The 16,687-nt window shown below is 43.6% G+C and overlaps 1 protein-coding gene across 2 annotated transcripts in view; it reads left to right on the top strand.

Moving 5' to 3' along the window:
- Nucleotides 1-4,577: 4,577 nt before the first annotated feature.
- Nucleotides 4,578-16,687, top strand: part of SCG5 (secretogranin V) — a 36,212-nt gene continuing 24,102 nt past the window's right edge. The window contains exons 1-2 of one of the 2 annotated variants that reach the window (XM_083167722.1): nucleotides 4,578-4,731; nucleotides 7,031-7,259. In XM_083167722.1, the coding sequence (XP_083023848.1) occupies nucleotides 4,726-4,731; nucleotides 7,031-7,259 (235 nt within the window). In that variant the 5' untranslated portion in view covers nucleotides 4,578-4,725. Of the gene's footprint in view, nucleotides 4,782-7,030; nucleotides 7,260-16,687 lie in introns of both variants that reach the window. The other variant, XM_083167723.1, reaches the window with a different exon arrangement.

Genomic DNA, 16,687 nt, shown 5'->3' with positions numbered 1-16,687 from the left:
AATGTCCCAGATAAATAACACTAATACATGATCAACTAGCTAATTTGGACATGAAACACTGGGCCTAATTCTAGTTCACTCTTTCTGTCAAAATCCTTCTTAGATGGACAAAAGCAAGTGCACTGCAGGGGGGCAGATGTAAAATGTGCGGAGAGAATAAATAAACCATAAAGACAGACGAAGTCAGAATATACTTAGCTCTGCCTTCCTGCTCCTCTATCTAGCCCCCCCAATAAAGGAGTGTAACGAGGATAAATATAAAAATAACTATTTTTGACACCAGGTTGACATAAGCATCCGAATATACAGTATATAAAAGAATATGTGGGAAAAAAAAAAAAACTCAAAGGCCAAATGTACTAATATGGCTGTACCACTATTGGCAAACAAAATAATAAATAGTATACAGTAGACCCAAGTATTCTGTACTACCCCACACAAATTAGTAAGACATCTGTACACAGGATATGTAAAGGTACATTTACAAGAGAAAAAAATGATAATAGAATAGTACAATATTAAATATAGCAAGACATAATAAAATGACTTCCACTAATCTGCCCAGTATTCAGCATTGTTAAAGGAGAAAGTCACAGAGTTTGTAATATGTAAAAGTTATCCTGTCCATCCAGGGATGTGCATAGGGGCATAAGAGATATTAAAATGAGTTCTGGGGCTTCGATTCGGCGGCTACAGTAGGAAACATCTCCGCTTGATAGGCGAAATCCATAAGTTGTGCTGGCTTACATGGTATGCAAACTGTGGTTGCAGGATTGAAAGGTTGAGCTTCCAAATGTCCCAGTTTAACAAGAAGCCTCTGGGTAAAAGTAGTATTGATTTTGAAATGGGACTCCGAATTAAATGTAGGGGTAAGTACGTACTAATTACAGTCGGGCAAAAAAGTATTTAGTCAGCCACCAATTGTGCAAGTTCTCCCACTTAAAAAGATGAGAGAGGCCTGTAATTTTCATCATAGGTATACCTCAACTATGAGAGACAAAATGAGGAAAAAAAATCCAGAAAATGACATTGTCTGATTTTTAAAGAATTTATTTGCAAATTATGGTGGAAAATAAGTATTTGGTCAATAACAAAAGTTCATCTCAGTACTTTGTTATATACCCTTTGTTGGCAATGACAGAGGTCAAACGTTTTCTGTAAGTCTTCACAAGGTTTTCACAAACTGTTGCTGGTATTTTGGCCCATTCCTCCATGCAGATCTCCTCTAGAGCAGTGATGTTTTGGGGCTGTCGCTGGGCAACACGGACTTTCAACTCCCTCCAAAGATTTTCTATGGGGTTGAGATCTGGAGACTGGCTCGGCCACTCCAGGACCTTGAAATGCTTCTTACGAAGCCACTCCTTTGTTACCCGGGCAGTGTGTTTGGGATCGTTGTCATGCTGAAAGACCCAGCCACGTTTCATCTTCAATGCCCTTGCTGATGGAAGGAGGTTTTCACTCAAAATCTGACGATACATGGCCCCATTCATTCTTTCCTTTACACGGAGCAGTCGTCCTGTTCCCTTTGCAGAAAAACAGCCCCAAAGCATGATGTTTCCACCCCCATGCTTTACAGTAGGTATGGTGTTCTTTGGATGCAACTCAGCATTCTTTCTCCTCCAAACACGACGAGTAGAGTTGTTACCAAAAAGTTCTATTTTGGTTTCATCTGACCATATGACATTCTCCCAATCCTCTTCTGGATCATCCAAATGCTCTCTAGCAAACTTCAGACGGGCCTGCACATGTACTGCCTTTAGCAGGGGGACACGTCTGGCACTGCAGGATTTGAGTCCCTGGCGGCGTAGTGTGTTACTGATGGTAGCCTTTGTTACTTTGGTCCCAGCTCTCAGCAGGTCATTCACTAGGTCCCCCCGTGTGGTTCTGGGATTTTTGATCACCGTTCTTGTGATCATTTTGACCCCACGGGGTGAGATCTTGCAGGGAGCCCCAGATCGAGGGAGACTATCAGTGGTCTTGTATGCCTTCCATTTCCTAATAATTGCTCCCACAGTTGATTTCTTCACACCAAGCTGCTTACCTATTGCAGATTCAGTCTTCCCAGCCTGGTGCAGGTCTACAATTTTGTTTCTGGTGTCCTTTGACAGCTCTTTGCTCTTGGCCATAGTGGAGTTTGGAGTGTGACTGTTTGAAGTGTTGGACAGGTGTCTTTTATATAGATAAAGAGTTCAAACAGGTGTCATTAATACAGGTAACGAGTGGAGGACAGAGGAGCCTCTTACAGAAGAAGTTACAGGTCTGTGAGAGCAAGAAATCTTGCTTGTTTGTTTTTGACCAAATACTTATTTTCCACCATAATTTGCAAATAAATTCTTTAAAAATCAGACAATGTCATTTTCTGGATTTTTTTTCCTCATTTTGTCTCTCATAGTTGAGGTATACCTATGATGAAAATTACAGGCCTCTCTCATCTTTTTAAGTGGGAGAACTTGCACAATTGGTGGCTGACTAAATACTTTTTTGCCCGACTGTATGAATTTAAGGCTAGTGCCCCTAGAATCACAAGGCATGTGCAGTCAGCAACTTTAATGGATACTGCGCAATGTGTGGTTCAGGAGCTACCCCCTTGTCAGGCATCAGCAGCACACACCAGCACTGTAAAGAGGCTTGCAAACCAGATCATTAAATAACCTGCCAAGGCTATGCTAAGTCGCTCTGAAATCTTCAGATCTTTCAAGCCAGGTACTTTACCAACATGAGGGTACCCTAGTGAGCCACAGAATCCACCCTCCGGCAGCAATCTCCTGCTGCAGATCTCAAGGCAGGAGGACAGGTGGAGAAGATGGCGCCAGCAGCATAATGACACCGCATCAGCTCTCTGTCTCCGATCTCCGTGACACCCGTCGGAGCGCCGCGGACGGGTGCAACACAGATTGCGGATACTCACAAGGGGCGAGATGTATTAAAATGAAAATGCGGTAAACCCCCCGTTTTACCGCATTTTCCTTTGTACTATTACCCGGCCGCACCAATATCGCCGGGCAGGGTATTGTCCACCTTAGGTTGGCGATACCCTATAGAAGCCTATGGGCTTCTTTTCACCGCCTCGCCTACAACTTCCATCATGCCTTGCCACAGTTTTGCTTCTAGGGAATGCTAAAACTATGGCAAGGCATGCTGGGATGTGTAGTTTCACAACAGCTGGAGGGCCACAGTTTGGACATGCCTGACCTACACCAACAGGAACACATTTACCATCCTTAAGGGGTGTACACACGGAAAGATTTTGACTAATGAACAATTTTGACTAAGCAATTTTGGGAGACATTTTGGCTAGATGCACCGGTGATTTTGACTAGGCAATGATAGTCTATAGGCCCGTACAAACTGGGCGACTTTGAGCTGAAAGTCGCTCAAAACAGCAGGATTGAGCGGCTTTCAGCTCAAAGCTGCCCAGTGTGTATGGCCCAGCGGTGAGCGCTACTGCGCGCTCCCGCAACATCGCCGGGAAAGCCGTTCATCTGCTGGTTATACCATCAGTTGAGCGGCTTTCAGGACGGCCTTGCATAGTGCTCCGCTTTGAGCGCCAAGTGAGTTTGTCAACATAGGTTTGAAAATTTCCGAGCAATCATTTTTATTCATAATGACCTGTAATGTTTCCAGGACCACCAACCCGGGGCACCCCTGGAAGTGTCCCGAGGCACCCCAGGGAGCCACGGCACACAGTTTGGGAACCACTGCCTTAAGCCCTGTACACATGCATCGGTTTTTCCCGATTTTGCTTATAGAAGCAAAATCAAACGGTTTTTGTGTCACTTTTGATCTACATTCGATGCGCGCTCCCGTTTTCACAAAATCGAACAGAAAAGGCTACTGTGTAGCCAAGGAAATATCGAATTCCACCTAGTAAATCGAATGTGTGTAATGTACCATGAATGTGTATCGAATTAGATATCTAATGCAAAAGTACAGATCTAATGCCAAGTCAAATGGAAAGATCTAATAGAAAAATTAATCAAAAGCAAATCTGAGTGTGTGTGTGTGTGTGTGTACAGGGCTTTATATAAGAAAATATAAACTTTTTTTCTTATACAACATTTTTTAAATTTTAATTTATACAACAAATGTGAGCGACGTTGGCATTTTTTTGTGGATACTTTCAAACATCTCTCACAGATGTTGGCACTCAAAGGGTAATCACAAAATTAAGGATGATTGTGAGAGAATAGTCTATGTAGAACTTAATGCAAACAGCAGGTGTTGATCTTCTAAAGTCCCCCATACACTATGCGATTTGGGCACGATGCATGTGTAGACATCCAACCCGAAGTGCGGTCTCGTGCACATCGGATGGGAGGTCGGACAGGCTGCACATAAGCACATTGAGCTGAAGTTTTGCCTAGGTTGCTGAAAAATGTTGTACCAGCCCTAACTGCCAAGCAAGTGTACCCGGAAAATCTATTCCAGTGTTGGTAAAATGTAGCCCTCCGATAATGTGTTTGCCTCCCATCGCCTGTTAGGGGACTTCCTGCACATACAGTATAGCAGACATGCCTCTCCATGGAAATGCTAGAACTGCACTGATGTATAGTATGCAGGAGGCTCTAGGAATAATGATGCTCTCTCTCTCCCTATCCTTCCTCTGCTGCACCTGTCACTAACTCACGCCCACAGCTTTCTGCTCCATCTGTCTCCATCCTCTCTCTCCTCCCTGCTGTTTCCTCTTCTCATTTCAGATTCTGCAGTTTCCAGCTGCCAGCCTCCATGTTTGTAAGTCTCCTGTTTCTGTTCTCGCTGCATGACCTGTGTATATCCCTTATGTAAGTTGTCCCAGTGATGCGTTACCAGGAACCGGATTCCGTGATCTTTACCCAAAATGTAACCTTTTATCTTATCTCTGTGCTGCAGGATTATATAGCTAGAATAAAACCCATTACTTGTAGTGATGCTGATATGTATGAGCCTCTCAATGTTGATGGTTTTTGATCAAAGCAATTGATCCACTCTGATTTTATATAATGCATTCTTAGTAGGAGTAATTGAATAAATGCTTTTTAAAGGAATTGCAGAATATTGGGTATTTTATATATATATTTTTCTGTTTAGAGGCGGACAGTTTCTAATGGTTTTGTAACAATATATATGTATTTCAAAATAAAAAAAAACAAATGTGTATATAAAATATATTATTACATGTAAATTTGGGCCCACTGCTGACACCATAGTTTAACCGAAGAGGTGATTAGTCTGCACCCCAGTGGTGATAGGGAGACATTGCAACTGTTATGTTCTCAGATCATCGACAGTATATCCGGGATGGGGAACCTTCGGCCCTCCAGCTGTTGTTGAACTGCACATCCCAGGATGCCCTGCTACAGTTTTGCTATTTGGCCATGCTAAAACTGTTGCAGGGCATGCTGGGATATGTAGTTCAACAACAGTTGGAGGGCTGAAGGTTCCCCATCCCTGATCTATATATAGATCTCTCTCTATCTACCTATCTACATTTGTGTGACTCCAAAACACTGCCATCTGTTGGCAGTGAGTGAAACTAAATCTTTCACACATGCACACACAGAGGCAATCACAAAGTAGCAGACTAGCTTTTGAAGCATTTGCTTTGAGCGGGGTTACTAGTACTGAATAGGAGTAGGAGAAGACTACAGTTTACTGCACTGTCAACAAAAATTTAAAGACTATAAATAATCCAGTACGAAACTCAGCCTATTGAAGAGGGCAGGAACACTGCTGATAATACATTGCAAATATTGTGTTACTATTTAGATTATATTAAGTTCCTTTGTAACGGCGGGCATGGCATAAAGGTGTCTTTTGTTGTTTTACCTTGGTTTTTACACTTATGTGGCTTTATCCTACTATAGAAAATGTGCTATTACTGTCTTCCTCTGATTGCCTTTCTCTGCTGGCCTTACTAGCCCACTGGGCATCTCAGCCAATAGGCATTTGTCTCCTGGCCTTATTCACCCTCTTAGCATTTGTCTGCTGGCCTTACTCACCCTCTAGGCCAGGCATTCCCAACCACGGTCCTCAAGGCACACCAACAGTGCAGGTTTTAGTGATATCCAGGCTTGAGCACAGGTGACTTAATTAGTACCTGAGGGATTCTGATTAAACCATCTGTGCTGAAGCCTGAATATCACTAAAACCTGCACTGTTGGTGTGCCTTGAGGACCGTGGTTGGGAATGCCTGCTCTAGGCATTTGTCTGCTCTCCTTACTTGCCCACTAGGCATTTGTCTGCTGGCCTTACTCATCTGCTAGGCATTTGTCTGCTGGCCTTACTCATCTGGTAGGCACTTGTCTGCTGGCCTTACTCGCCTGCTAGGCACTTGTCTGCTGGCCTTACTCGCCCGCTAGGCACTTGTCTGCTGGCCTTACTCGCCCGCTAGGCACTTGTCTGCTGGCCTTACTCGCCCGCTAGGCACTTGTCTGCTGGCCTTACTCGCCCGCTAGGCACTTGTCTGCTGGCCTTACTCGCCCGCTAGGCACTTGTCTGCTGGCCTTACTCGCCCGCTAGGCACTTGTCTGCTGGCCTTACTCGCCCGCTAGGCATTTGTCTGCTGGCCTTACTCGCCCTCTAGGCGCATGAGTCACTGGCAGTTCGTGTGGCTCCCCTATTTGAATTTTGCACTTCTCTGCTGCCTATGGATCCGCCACTGGTTACAACCAGCCAAAATTAAACCAATAGTTTAAGGAAACTCTGGGGCGAGGTAATTAAAATAACAAATGTATCTGCTCCCTTCAGGTTCCCTATTACAGCTCAGAGCACGTTAATCACTCTCCCTCTTAAAACATAATTACTGTGCAATCTGCTGTGAACAGTATATATATATTTTTTTTAATTTAGCCTAAACATCTATGTTCTGTATATTCTGATGTTAGATTGTAACTCTTGTATATAAGCCATATAAATAGTATTTTCAATTATTTAAGTGTAGCTACGGTGTTATGTGGGATATTGACTGTAGCTAGCATGTTCTGTCTATGCAGGCACCTGATTTATTTTAATTTCACATTGGATGGGGGCATAACAGGATATTTGCTTGCAGGTAAAGATGGAAACCAGCGTCCTTGTCTCGGTTTACGCACCGCTGGTGTTATTGGTCTGTGGGCTAAATCCAACTTTTGGTCACAACCCACGAAACACAGATCGTGTGTCAGAGGCAGATATCCAGCGCCTGCTCCATGGGGTTATGGAAGAACTGGGCATTGCCAGGCCAAGAGTGGAGTACCCTGCGCACCAGGCTGTGAACATTGTGGGGCCGCAGAATATTGAAGGTAAGAGGTATTGTAATCATGATCTTCTACACTCACTCGCGTTGGTTAATCCTAATCATGTTCCTCTACATCAGGCATGGCCCTCCAGCTGTTTTGAAACAACACATCCCAGCATGCCTTGCAATAGTTTTAGCATTCTCTAATAGCAAAACTGTGGCAAGGCATGATGGGTCTTGTAGTTTCACAACAGCTGGAGGGCTGAGGTTGGAGATGCCTGCTCTACGTTGATGTATTACTGTGTACTATGTAGATCTATGGAAATGTTGAGCAAATGTAATTATGACAGGTTATGGATAACTGAAAATCACAATATAAAGGAAAAAGGGAGGACTTGCGGGGCCTACACACGTAGCGATACTGAATTGATGTGATTATTAATCACAATCACTGGGAGATTGCAACGCGTGGAGCCGCGCATCGCTATTGCTATGCCCCCTACACACGGATGAATATAGGGGCATTTTCTGAGTGATGTAGTGAGATCGTTCAGAACATGCCTCTACATCGCTACAAGTGCAGGGCCCATTAGACTGCTAGTACCATACAGAAAAAAGAGAAAAATGCAGATACGCACAATACTGAAAGTCAAAATAATACTATAAGTCACATTCTCAGCATATTTTTGGCCAAAAATGTGGGTCCACCCACCGCATCCAGGCGAACTTCATTAGATGGATCCTAACGGTAAAATATCTTGGCACATTCCATCTGCAGGAGCCGGCACTGTTGCCCTAGAACTAGTAGAACCTCTGGCTCTGCGGGGGAGTAGTATAATAATCCAATGATCCAGGTTTCAATACAAAGTTGGGCTCTGTTAAAGTATCTAAATGAGCGAGCTAATTGTTTGTATAATGTACTTGATTGGGCCATAATTGCGCATGCCGTCTGACCACGACGTTTAAGTTTTACGTTTCAGTAGATGTAAATATTTATATAAATCCCCACTGACATCACTGATTACCTTGTACATATTTTTTTCCTGCCCCATTTTTTTGCAAGGCATTCGTGTATTTGAAATCATTATCAACATCCATATATAGCTAAATTCTGCGATTTTACGTTAAGAGGATACAAATAAGTAAATGAACCGCACACAAATGACCTGGAATAGCTAGAAAAATACTTCAATTATTTTATAAATTGCAGGCAAGCAATAGTTTTTTCTTGTGTCACCTACAACTTCTTAACCTTCTGATATCCCCCATCCAGTGCTCCAGGGGACTGCTTTGAGCAGCCATTTTTCCTGGGGTTGAAAATCCATTTCATTTGACACTTTTAAAGTGGCGTCTGAGTGACCGGGAGGATAAATCAATCTCTTGATTGTGGCAGAACGGTCGCTGCCAGATTGGAGCCTCGTGCCTTTCAGCAACAGATGATTGGAGTGTTTGACTACTCTGAACTCCTGCAGCTGTTTACTTAGGTTGGGACGCTCCACTTGCAAACTTAATTACTTGGCATTACCAGCCATTAGTGCTCCTAACTAGCCGAAGACCACAGACAGTTCAGGCTTTATCCTCTTCTGGGGAACATAAAATGTGTGCGGAGCCACACAGGCAATAAAAGCAGTATTAAGTGCCAATCAAACTGAGAGTTTAATTTAGTGCAGGCATGGCCAAACTATGGCCCTCCAGCTGTTGTGAAACTACAAGTCCCATCATGCCTTACCACAGTTTTTCTATTAGAGTATGCTAAAGCTGTGGCAAGGCATGCTGGGATGTGTAGTTTCACAACAGCTGCAGGGCCACAGTTTGGCCATGCCTGATTTAGTGAAATGATGAAGGCTGGCCTTTAATGTGAGGACTCATTTGCACAATGAGCTTATTCAATTTTTCCCTACCGCTTTGTAGGCCTGTGTACACTTCTAGATTTTGTCGGTGCCCTCTCAGTGTGAACAGTGGGCGTATAACTTGCCCTGGGATATGGTCATTTGGTCTACAGCAAGTTGGTCGACAATCATTAGGTCGACGTGGCTCTAGGTTGACAGGTCATTAGGTCAACACAAGCATTAGGTAGACAATGTCTAGGTTGACAGTCAATAGGTCGACATGGGGTTTTTGACCTTTTATTGACTCGACATGTGCCGACAGGCGGTATTTCATGTCCTACCATCCGCTAGGGTGTGGTGGGAGAATAAAATAGTGTAGTGAGGCACCGTGCCAGAAGCATGTGTGGACGTGGTGCACTTTAACCAGTGTCCATGTCGACATTCGGGTCAAAAACCGCATGTCGACCTTTTGACTGGCGACCTAAAGCCATGTCGAACTAGAACCATATCGTCCTATCCCCATGTCGACCCAATGGTGTCGACCTAATGACTGCCGACCAACTTGCTGTAGACCAAATGATCCCATTCCCTTGCCCTAACACCCCCCCCCCCCCCCCCATGTTGTTCATGACGCTCATCAATCAAGTATCAACATTTTTTTCTTGGCACCCTCAGGATAGACGTTTTATGATTGATAAATTTGGAAAAATTTGGCTACTTCACCCATTTCCAAGGGATCGGGCTGAGAAATCGGGTGGAAAGTGGCCAAATTGTATGGTCCCATGCACATCAGAGAGAGCTCATACCTGCTGCACATCTAAACTCTGTCCCGGGCCAGCCTCCTGGCAACGGCGGAATTGGGTCAAATGCGCTATATCACATACAAATGAACCACCGCCTGGGCTGCTCAAGGGTTATCGGCTGAGACTTCTGTGAAGGGAGAGGTTGCAGTAATGTATGAGGGCTTTAAGGTCCATATTGTAGTGGGGAACAGTTGTCCTTCTGATTGTCCACATTTTGTGGTTGGCAGCCACTAGCACTTTTGCCAATCACTATGACCACAAATTTTATATGGAAATGGCCACCAACCCGAGGCACCCCTGCAACCGCCTCGCGGCACCCCATGGTGCTTAGGTGCACATAATAGGATCTAGAATGTTCTTAATAAACCTGAGCTTTCAAATTTGGATGGAATTATTCTTTCCATAGTGTCTCATATACTGTAAGCACACTTTTCAGATGTCTGAGGTGTGGAAGCCCCACTTCTACATCTAGACAAACCCCAAGTGACACCACATAAGACCTTTAGGAATAAATGTACTAAGATGAGAGTTCTATTGAAGTAAATATTTACAATTTGTTTCCTCCTTTGGATGAATTCATTTGTTGGTTTGTACTGTATATGGTCTTTAGAAACTTGTTGCATTCATCGCGGTCAGAACTTTGGCTTCCTTATCTGATATTTAGTTAGGAATAGTTATCAGCTAGACCTGTTTATTTCCAAATTTCTTTGATAGAAGGCAAGAAAGTGAATTCCCTGAATATATAACTTATCCAATGCAGGCAACACAGCGTAGCAATGAACACAGGAGAAAAATATGAGCTTCATCATTCAAAGCGATTGGATACTTATGCCAGTTTGATGGACAGCAGTGCTTAGGTGCCACCAGTGGTAGGGGCTGTCTGTGGAACTCTTGGATGTTTAACTGCTAAATTTAAATTTCAACTTTTAAATGTTCACATTAATGAGCATCCCAGTGCTGTGATCTAAGGGATGAAATCAGGAGGGTCTGATGAATAGGATTCCTGGAAACCAGGCGACCTTGATTTTACGCTTAAGAATCCTGTGCGTGAGGGTCCCTCTGATCCTTCCTTATCTCCTGAGGTCTGCAAATCATTGTAGACATGGGAAGGAGGCTTTATATACGCAAGCCCCCACTCCTTACATGACATAGTGTTTTGATGAAATGCGCAGGAATAGGAATTCGTCTGCTTTGTATTATTCACCATCACGCAGGGAAGACATTTGCATATGATCAGCAAGGATATCTCATTAACCGTTCTCATATGCATAGTGTAAGCTGCAGTGCCTGGTACTTGACACTAGGTGGCGACACCATCCCTTAGGAAAGTACAAGAACACTATGACTTAGTTGTGAAGTAGATGCTGACAATCTTTGGAGGTTTGTTTAGATAGAGGTAGACATTTAGATCTGTATCTTGCTGTATAATATGCCTTTCACCTCCCATATGCAAATAAATCATTAGCATAATAATTGATTACATCTATATCTTACCCTCCAACATGGCCCATTCCATTAGGTACAAAATACTCTGTTTCTGGACTTCCTTACCAGTGGCAGTTGCAGAGGTGAGGCTGCAGCACAGTCCAATATTCAAAAAGGGGAGCCACACCTAATGTCACTCCAAACATCACTGTCCTGGACTCTCTGGCAGTTGTTGTGACCTCACCCCCTCCTCTTTGAATTTTGAACTGTACTGGAGTCCAACCTCTGTAACTGCCACTGGTATGGAAGTCCAGGAACAGAGCATTTTGTGCCCAATGGAATGGGTCATGTTTAAGGGTATGATATATGTACATGCTGATAAAGCAATGATAGCATCACAGAATGGGTTTGGGTAGTCGCAGAGTGCCTATACTGACCCATGTACACCACCGAAAGCCCCTGCTGTGGGCATGTGTGCTCAGAACTGGACCATGGAGAAAAGGAAGAAGGTTCCTGGTCTGATGCTTTCATAAGGGCAACTGGGTACATGTGCATTATTTACCAGGGGAACAGATGGCACCTGTTTGCACAATGGGAAGAAAACAAGCCGACGGAGGCAGTGTTTTGGTCTGGGTTCTACCACTTCTGTGGATGTTACCTTGACACATATTTTGTATCATAGTATCCCACTTCAGGGGGGAGCGTTGTGGATGAAATCTCATTGCTCGTTGCATTAGTTAGACATGCCAAAGTACTCAATATCCCTACGAACTTTTTTTAAACCGACTTGTTGATACGGTACTTATGTAGTATCTGGGCTGCCGATTTTGAAATCGGGTCCATCGCATCGCATACGACCATATCGCATGCGATGCCATGCGATGCGATTGACCCGAATTTTTCCATAGGATTCAATGTTAAAATGGACTGAGTAATGACACAAGTCAAATGTAGACATGGAAAATCAATGTCGCACTAATGCACGTCTAACGTTTGCTGTCGACCTATTGACTGTCTAACTAAACATTCTGTGTGAGCTATTCCATACCCTGTATCTGAGCCGGGGCTAAAGGGTTTTAAGAGCCTGGTGCTTGTATCCAGACACAGAAGCTGGGAATGAAGGTACAGATGTTGGAGGGTGGGTAAAAACTAACAGGGAAATGTATCAAACCTTGTATTTGCTATCATTTATAGAATGTCCAAGATCAATAATGGCAAAAGGCTGGTCTTCTGAAGAAGGTTTGATACCTCTCCCCCTAAGGCAGGGGTGGCCAAAGCTGTCCTCAAGATCTACCAACCATTCATGTTTCTCATACAACCTGTGGATCTATAGTAGGAAAACATGGACCGCTGGTAGATCTCGAGGACCGGTTTGGCCTTTAAATGCAAGGGTGGGAAGTTTGAACTGAACATAGTTTGTTGGACTTTTTTCTTTCCTTTTTTTTTTAATACTACTCGCTTCTTACAGGTCTTTAAAACACGCATAGTTGTGGTCCTTTGAAGACCAAGTTCAGCCCATACTCACTCACCACAATATGTGGTGAGTAAGAATGTTAAAAAATGTATTTTGTTTAATAAAATTTTAGGGATCGTTATTGACTGGTCTACCTTAAGTGGTCTTCAATTACTTGAAACCATTGATGGTTTCCAGTCTGTCGATGGTGTACACAAGTCTAAAAGCTCGCGATGGTGAAAAACAGGAGTCTTGAGCCCTCCAGCAGCTATGGAACTACTCTATGACCTGCTGGAACTGACTGAGCACACCTGGTTATACCATTGGCAGTCATCTGTACCGAGACTGTTCCTTGTTCGGCAGTGACCGAACAAGGAAGGGGGATGGGAAATAGAATTAAAAAATTTGCCAGGCTCTCTGCTTCTAATAAGGTAGACTATTGCATCTCTGTCATTCATAGCAAGACCATCGATCATTGGTGGCCATCCCTACTAAATATATGTACATAATATAACCAGAAAGAGACGGAACTGAGCTTCTAAGAACGACTCCTATCACATGGTAAGATGCCTGCATCTTCTAGATTGCTGGTCTGGTGCACCAATTGAATGCTCAGAGCCATATACACAGCAGACTTGATTGGAGAAGCAGATGGTCTCTTGATTTGAGGTGGTGGAGGATTCCAGTAACTGGGAACCCCTTACCCTCTGCATTGCCTATGCCATGTACTGGCAAATATATAGTTTTCAAGTCAATTTTGAAGAATGTACAGCAGGGGTGGCCAAACTGGTCCTCGAGATCTACCAACGGTCCACGTTTTCCAAGTTACCTAGCCGGTGCACAGCTGTAGTCATTACTAACTGTCACATTTTCAAACCTGCTGCATTCATTCCTACTATAGTTCCACAGGTTGCCTGGAAAACATGCACCGTTGGTAGATCTTGAGGACAGGTTTGGCCACCGCTGATGTACAGTAACGTTCGCAGAGGTGCGCATGCCCTTTTAGGTCTAGAGGGATAAATTACCAATCCCGTTACTTAATGACCTAGACTACAAAGGTCATGCATACAATGCATTTGATGAAACTCCGTTCTCTATTTAAAGCCTATGGGTTTAACTGACTTCTGAAGAACAATCTACCCTAATAAGAGTATACAGTTATGCCTTACACCGCCTGCTTGGTCTGTGTCTGTGTACATTCTCTATATACGCTATGCATAGAGGCTTACCGCAATGAAATGACCAATAATGCAGTAAATAAATATTACTTTGAACCTTTTGTGTACGCACTTAGAGATGTGACACATGGAAGGAAGCCGTGACAATAGGAGGATGACTGAGATACAGCAGAGAGACAAGACTCCGCTGAGCCCTGCTGTCTTCTGTTTCCAAATGCTTTAGAAAGAGATGTGTTTTCTCAGTGGAAGGAATGCTGTCACTTGGTTAAACTTTAACTAGATATGTGTTAGCACCCTGGAGCCTGTTAAGTACCTCTGTGTGCTTTATGGGCAGATGACGGTGCCATAGGGTCTGTGCTGTTGTGCATGAGGGGGATCCATGTATCAGAAGTGACACATTGTAAAACAAACTGCTTACAAGTGGCGCGCTGCATATTGATCAGCCAGCGTCGCTCATACAAGAGGCTGTTCCTCTATTTATGGAATCCTGACACTTCATCCCGTGTTCCCAGGATGCTGTGCAGCCATAATGAGGAGTCACCGTAGAGGCCAGGTGCTGCCACAGACTCTTATTGTTGGGAGCTGATTATTTGTCTGATCCGGGAACCCAACTGCCATAAGCTCTGGTGCTGTATATTATATACGGGTTACGGTCGCAAGGTCGACCACTAAAGGTCAATAGGATTTAGATTGAGGCATGAAATAGGTCGACAAGTTGACATAAGCATTAGACAATGGGAAGGTCGACAGTCAAAAATTGTTGAATCAAAATTCTGGTCAAATATTTTTGAAAAACTCATGACTGTTGGACTTGCCATTGTACACCTAATGCTTGTGTTGACATTCCGACCCTGTCAAACTAATTCACGTTGACCTAAGCCCTGTCTAACGTTATTGGTCAACCTAATGTGAGTCGACCATCATCGTGTCGACATTGTGACCCATTCCCGTATATACTTCTGGGAGTCTTTCTATTACAGAGCCAGCTGATGTTTTGATATAATAATGGTAATCATTTTATTTGTATAGCGCTCTCCTCCAGCAGGACTGACGGTCGCTTTCACAGGTTATTTATATATTCCACCCATGAAATGTATCAGGCGAGGCAGCCATCTTGGCTGCGTTACTGCCTCACAGACCAGAGGTCATGAGTTTGATTTCTTACCAAGGCCTCTACTGTGTGGAGTTTGTATGGCCTCTCCACACGTGGATGGTCCTCCCCTGTGTACTCTGGTTTCCTCCCATCTGCAAAGACCGTACTGTTGGGTTAATTGGCTTCCGTGCGTCCATGAATAGGGAGTAACGACTGTAATCTCCATTGTGACAGGTACTGACGGGAATGACTGAAGTAATATACTATTGTAAAGTGCTGCGTACTGTGTGCACTATATAAATAACTTAATACATTTTGGGCGGTATTCAATGACCTGAATCGTTGGTCACAGCTATTCAGATTTTACATTCGCCAAGCGTAGGGATTCGTCGGGAGTCGCCGGGACTAGCTGTGTCACCCTATTCAACGTGGCTGAGAATCGCCGCCCCCAACGGCGATTCTCAGCCAATCCGGCGTTTCCCTAAACAGCTTCAGTACTGTAAGAAATTGCAGTGAAATGCAAGAAAAATGCAAATTACCCTGAAAAAACGATTCCAATACAGCAGACTGCAAAAGCTGTGTAATCTCCGCAAACGCCAAACTAAGGAGTGAGGTGGGGAGGAGAATCATGGGTAAGTGAGGTGCACCATGGGTAAGAACAGTGCTTTGTGGGAGAAAAAAAAAATACCAGAAAAAATTAAATATATATTTGTATAGCACTTCTACGACCATCACATCACACAAGGGCAGCAAATAATAATACATTACACTTGCAGAGTTAAATTGAACACTTAAAACCAATTATTTCACAGGTTCCTATAAAAGTTCACCATAAAAAGATGACGAGGGACACTCGGTGAGGAACGGCGATATGAAACAAGAAATAAGAATCGCCAACCTCTCATTGAATACACTTTTGGCGATTCATGGTGATTCCCGTCGACTACCGGCGAATCCCCATGAAAATTCCTATAGACAAAAACCGGCGATTTGTAGAGAATAACATTTGGCGATTGGTGCTTCATTCACCGGTCGTCATCGGCGAATAGAGGTCGTTGAATAGGGTGATTCGCTTTTTCAGCTCCAAAAATCGCCGGCACACACGAAAAAAACACAGAATCGCCATTCTGCCTCATTGAATACCGCCCTTTGTTTCATTGTCGGGATGATCTTATAGAGGCCTTAACTTTAGTGCTACTGATTTTAAGGGGTATATTTACCCTTAAATTACAGGTTTTTAAAAGTGGTTGCTAAGGGCAACATCTCTGACCAGATTCTGGCTATCCTGAGGGTTTGCACATACAGAAATGGCCAGATTAACATGGGAAATGGGACAATAGCCCCAGTCCCCCACATAAGAATAAGCCCATCCTAACAGCCCAGCCGGCCACATGGTTAACCATTAATCAGAATTTAATTTCTATTCTTACACATAAAATGATACCATTTTTCTGCTTTTGTGTACTGAAGGGTAAATTTATTAATGATCATGTTTCAGACCTGATAATGATTTCATTGCTGTTTGTTGTGCCATTTAACAAATGACAGATTGGGGCTGATGGATTTATAAGCAGGGCCCTCTTACCTCTTTCTCTCTGTTCTCTTGTTTAATTTACGGCTGTCTTCCCAACTGTAAGGCATAACTGGATATGCAGGCCCTGATGGAGCCCATCGCAACTTTGTCTTATGGAAGGGATGCCCCCAGCTTGTT

The sequence above is a fragment of the Crinia signifera genome, chromosome 12 (genome assembly GCF_055691185.1).
Source record: "Crinia signifera chromosome 12, ASM5569118v1, whole genome shotgun sequence".
Lineage (NCBI taxonomy): Eukaryota > Metazoa > Chordata > Amphibia > Anura > Myobatrachidae > Crinia > Crinia signifera.
Note: the sequence above shows the minus strand (reverse complement) of the source record. Positions and strands in the feature narration are given on the sequence as shown.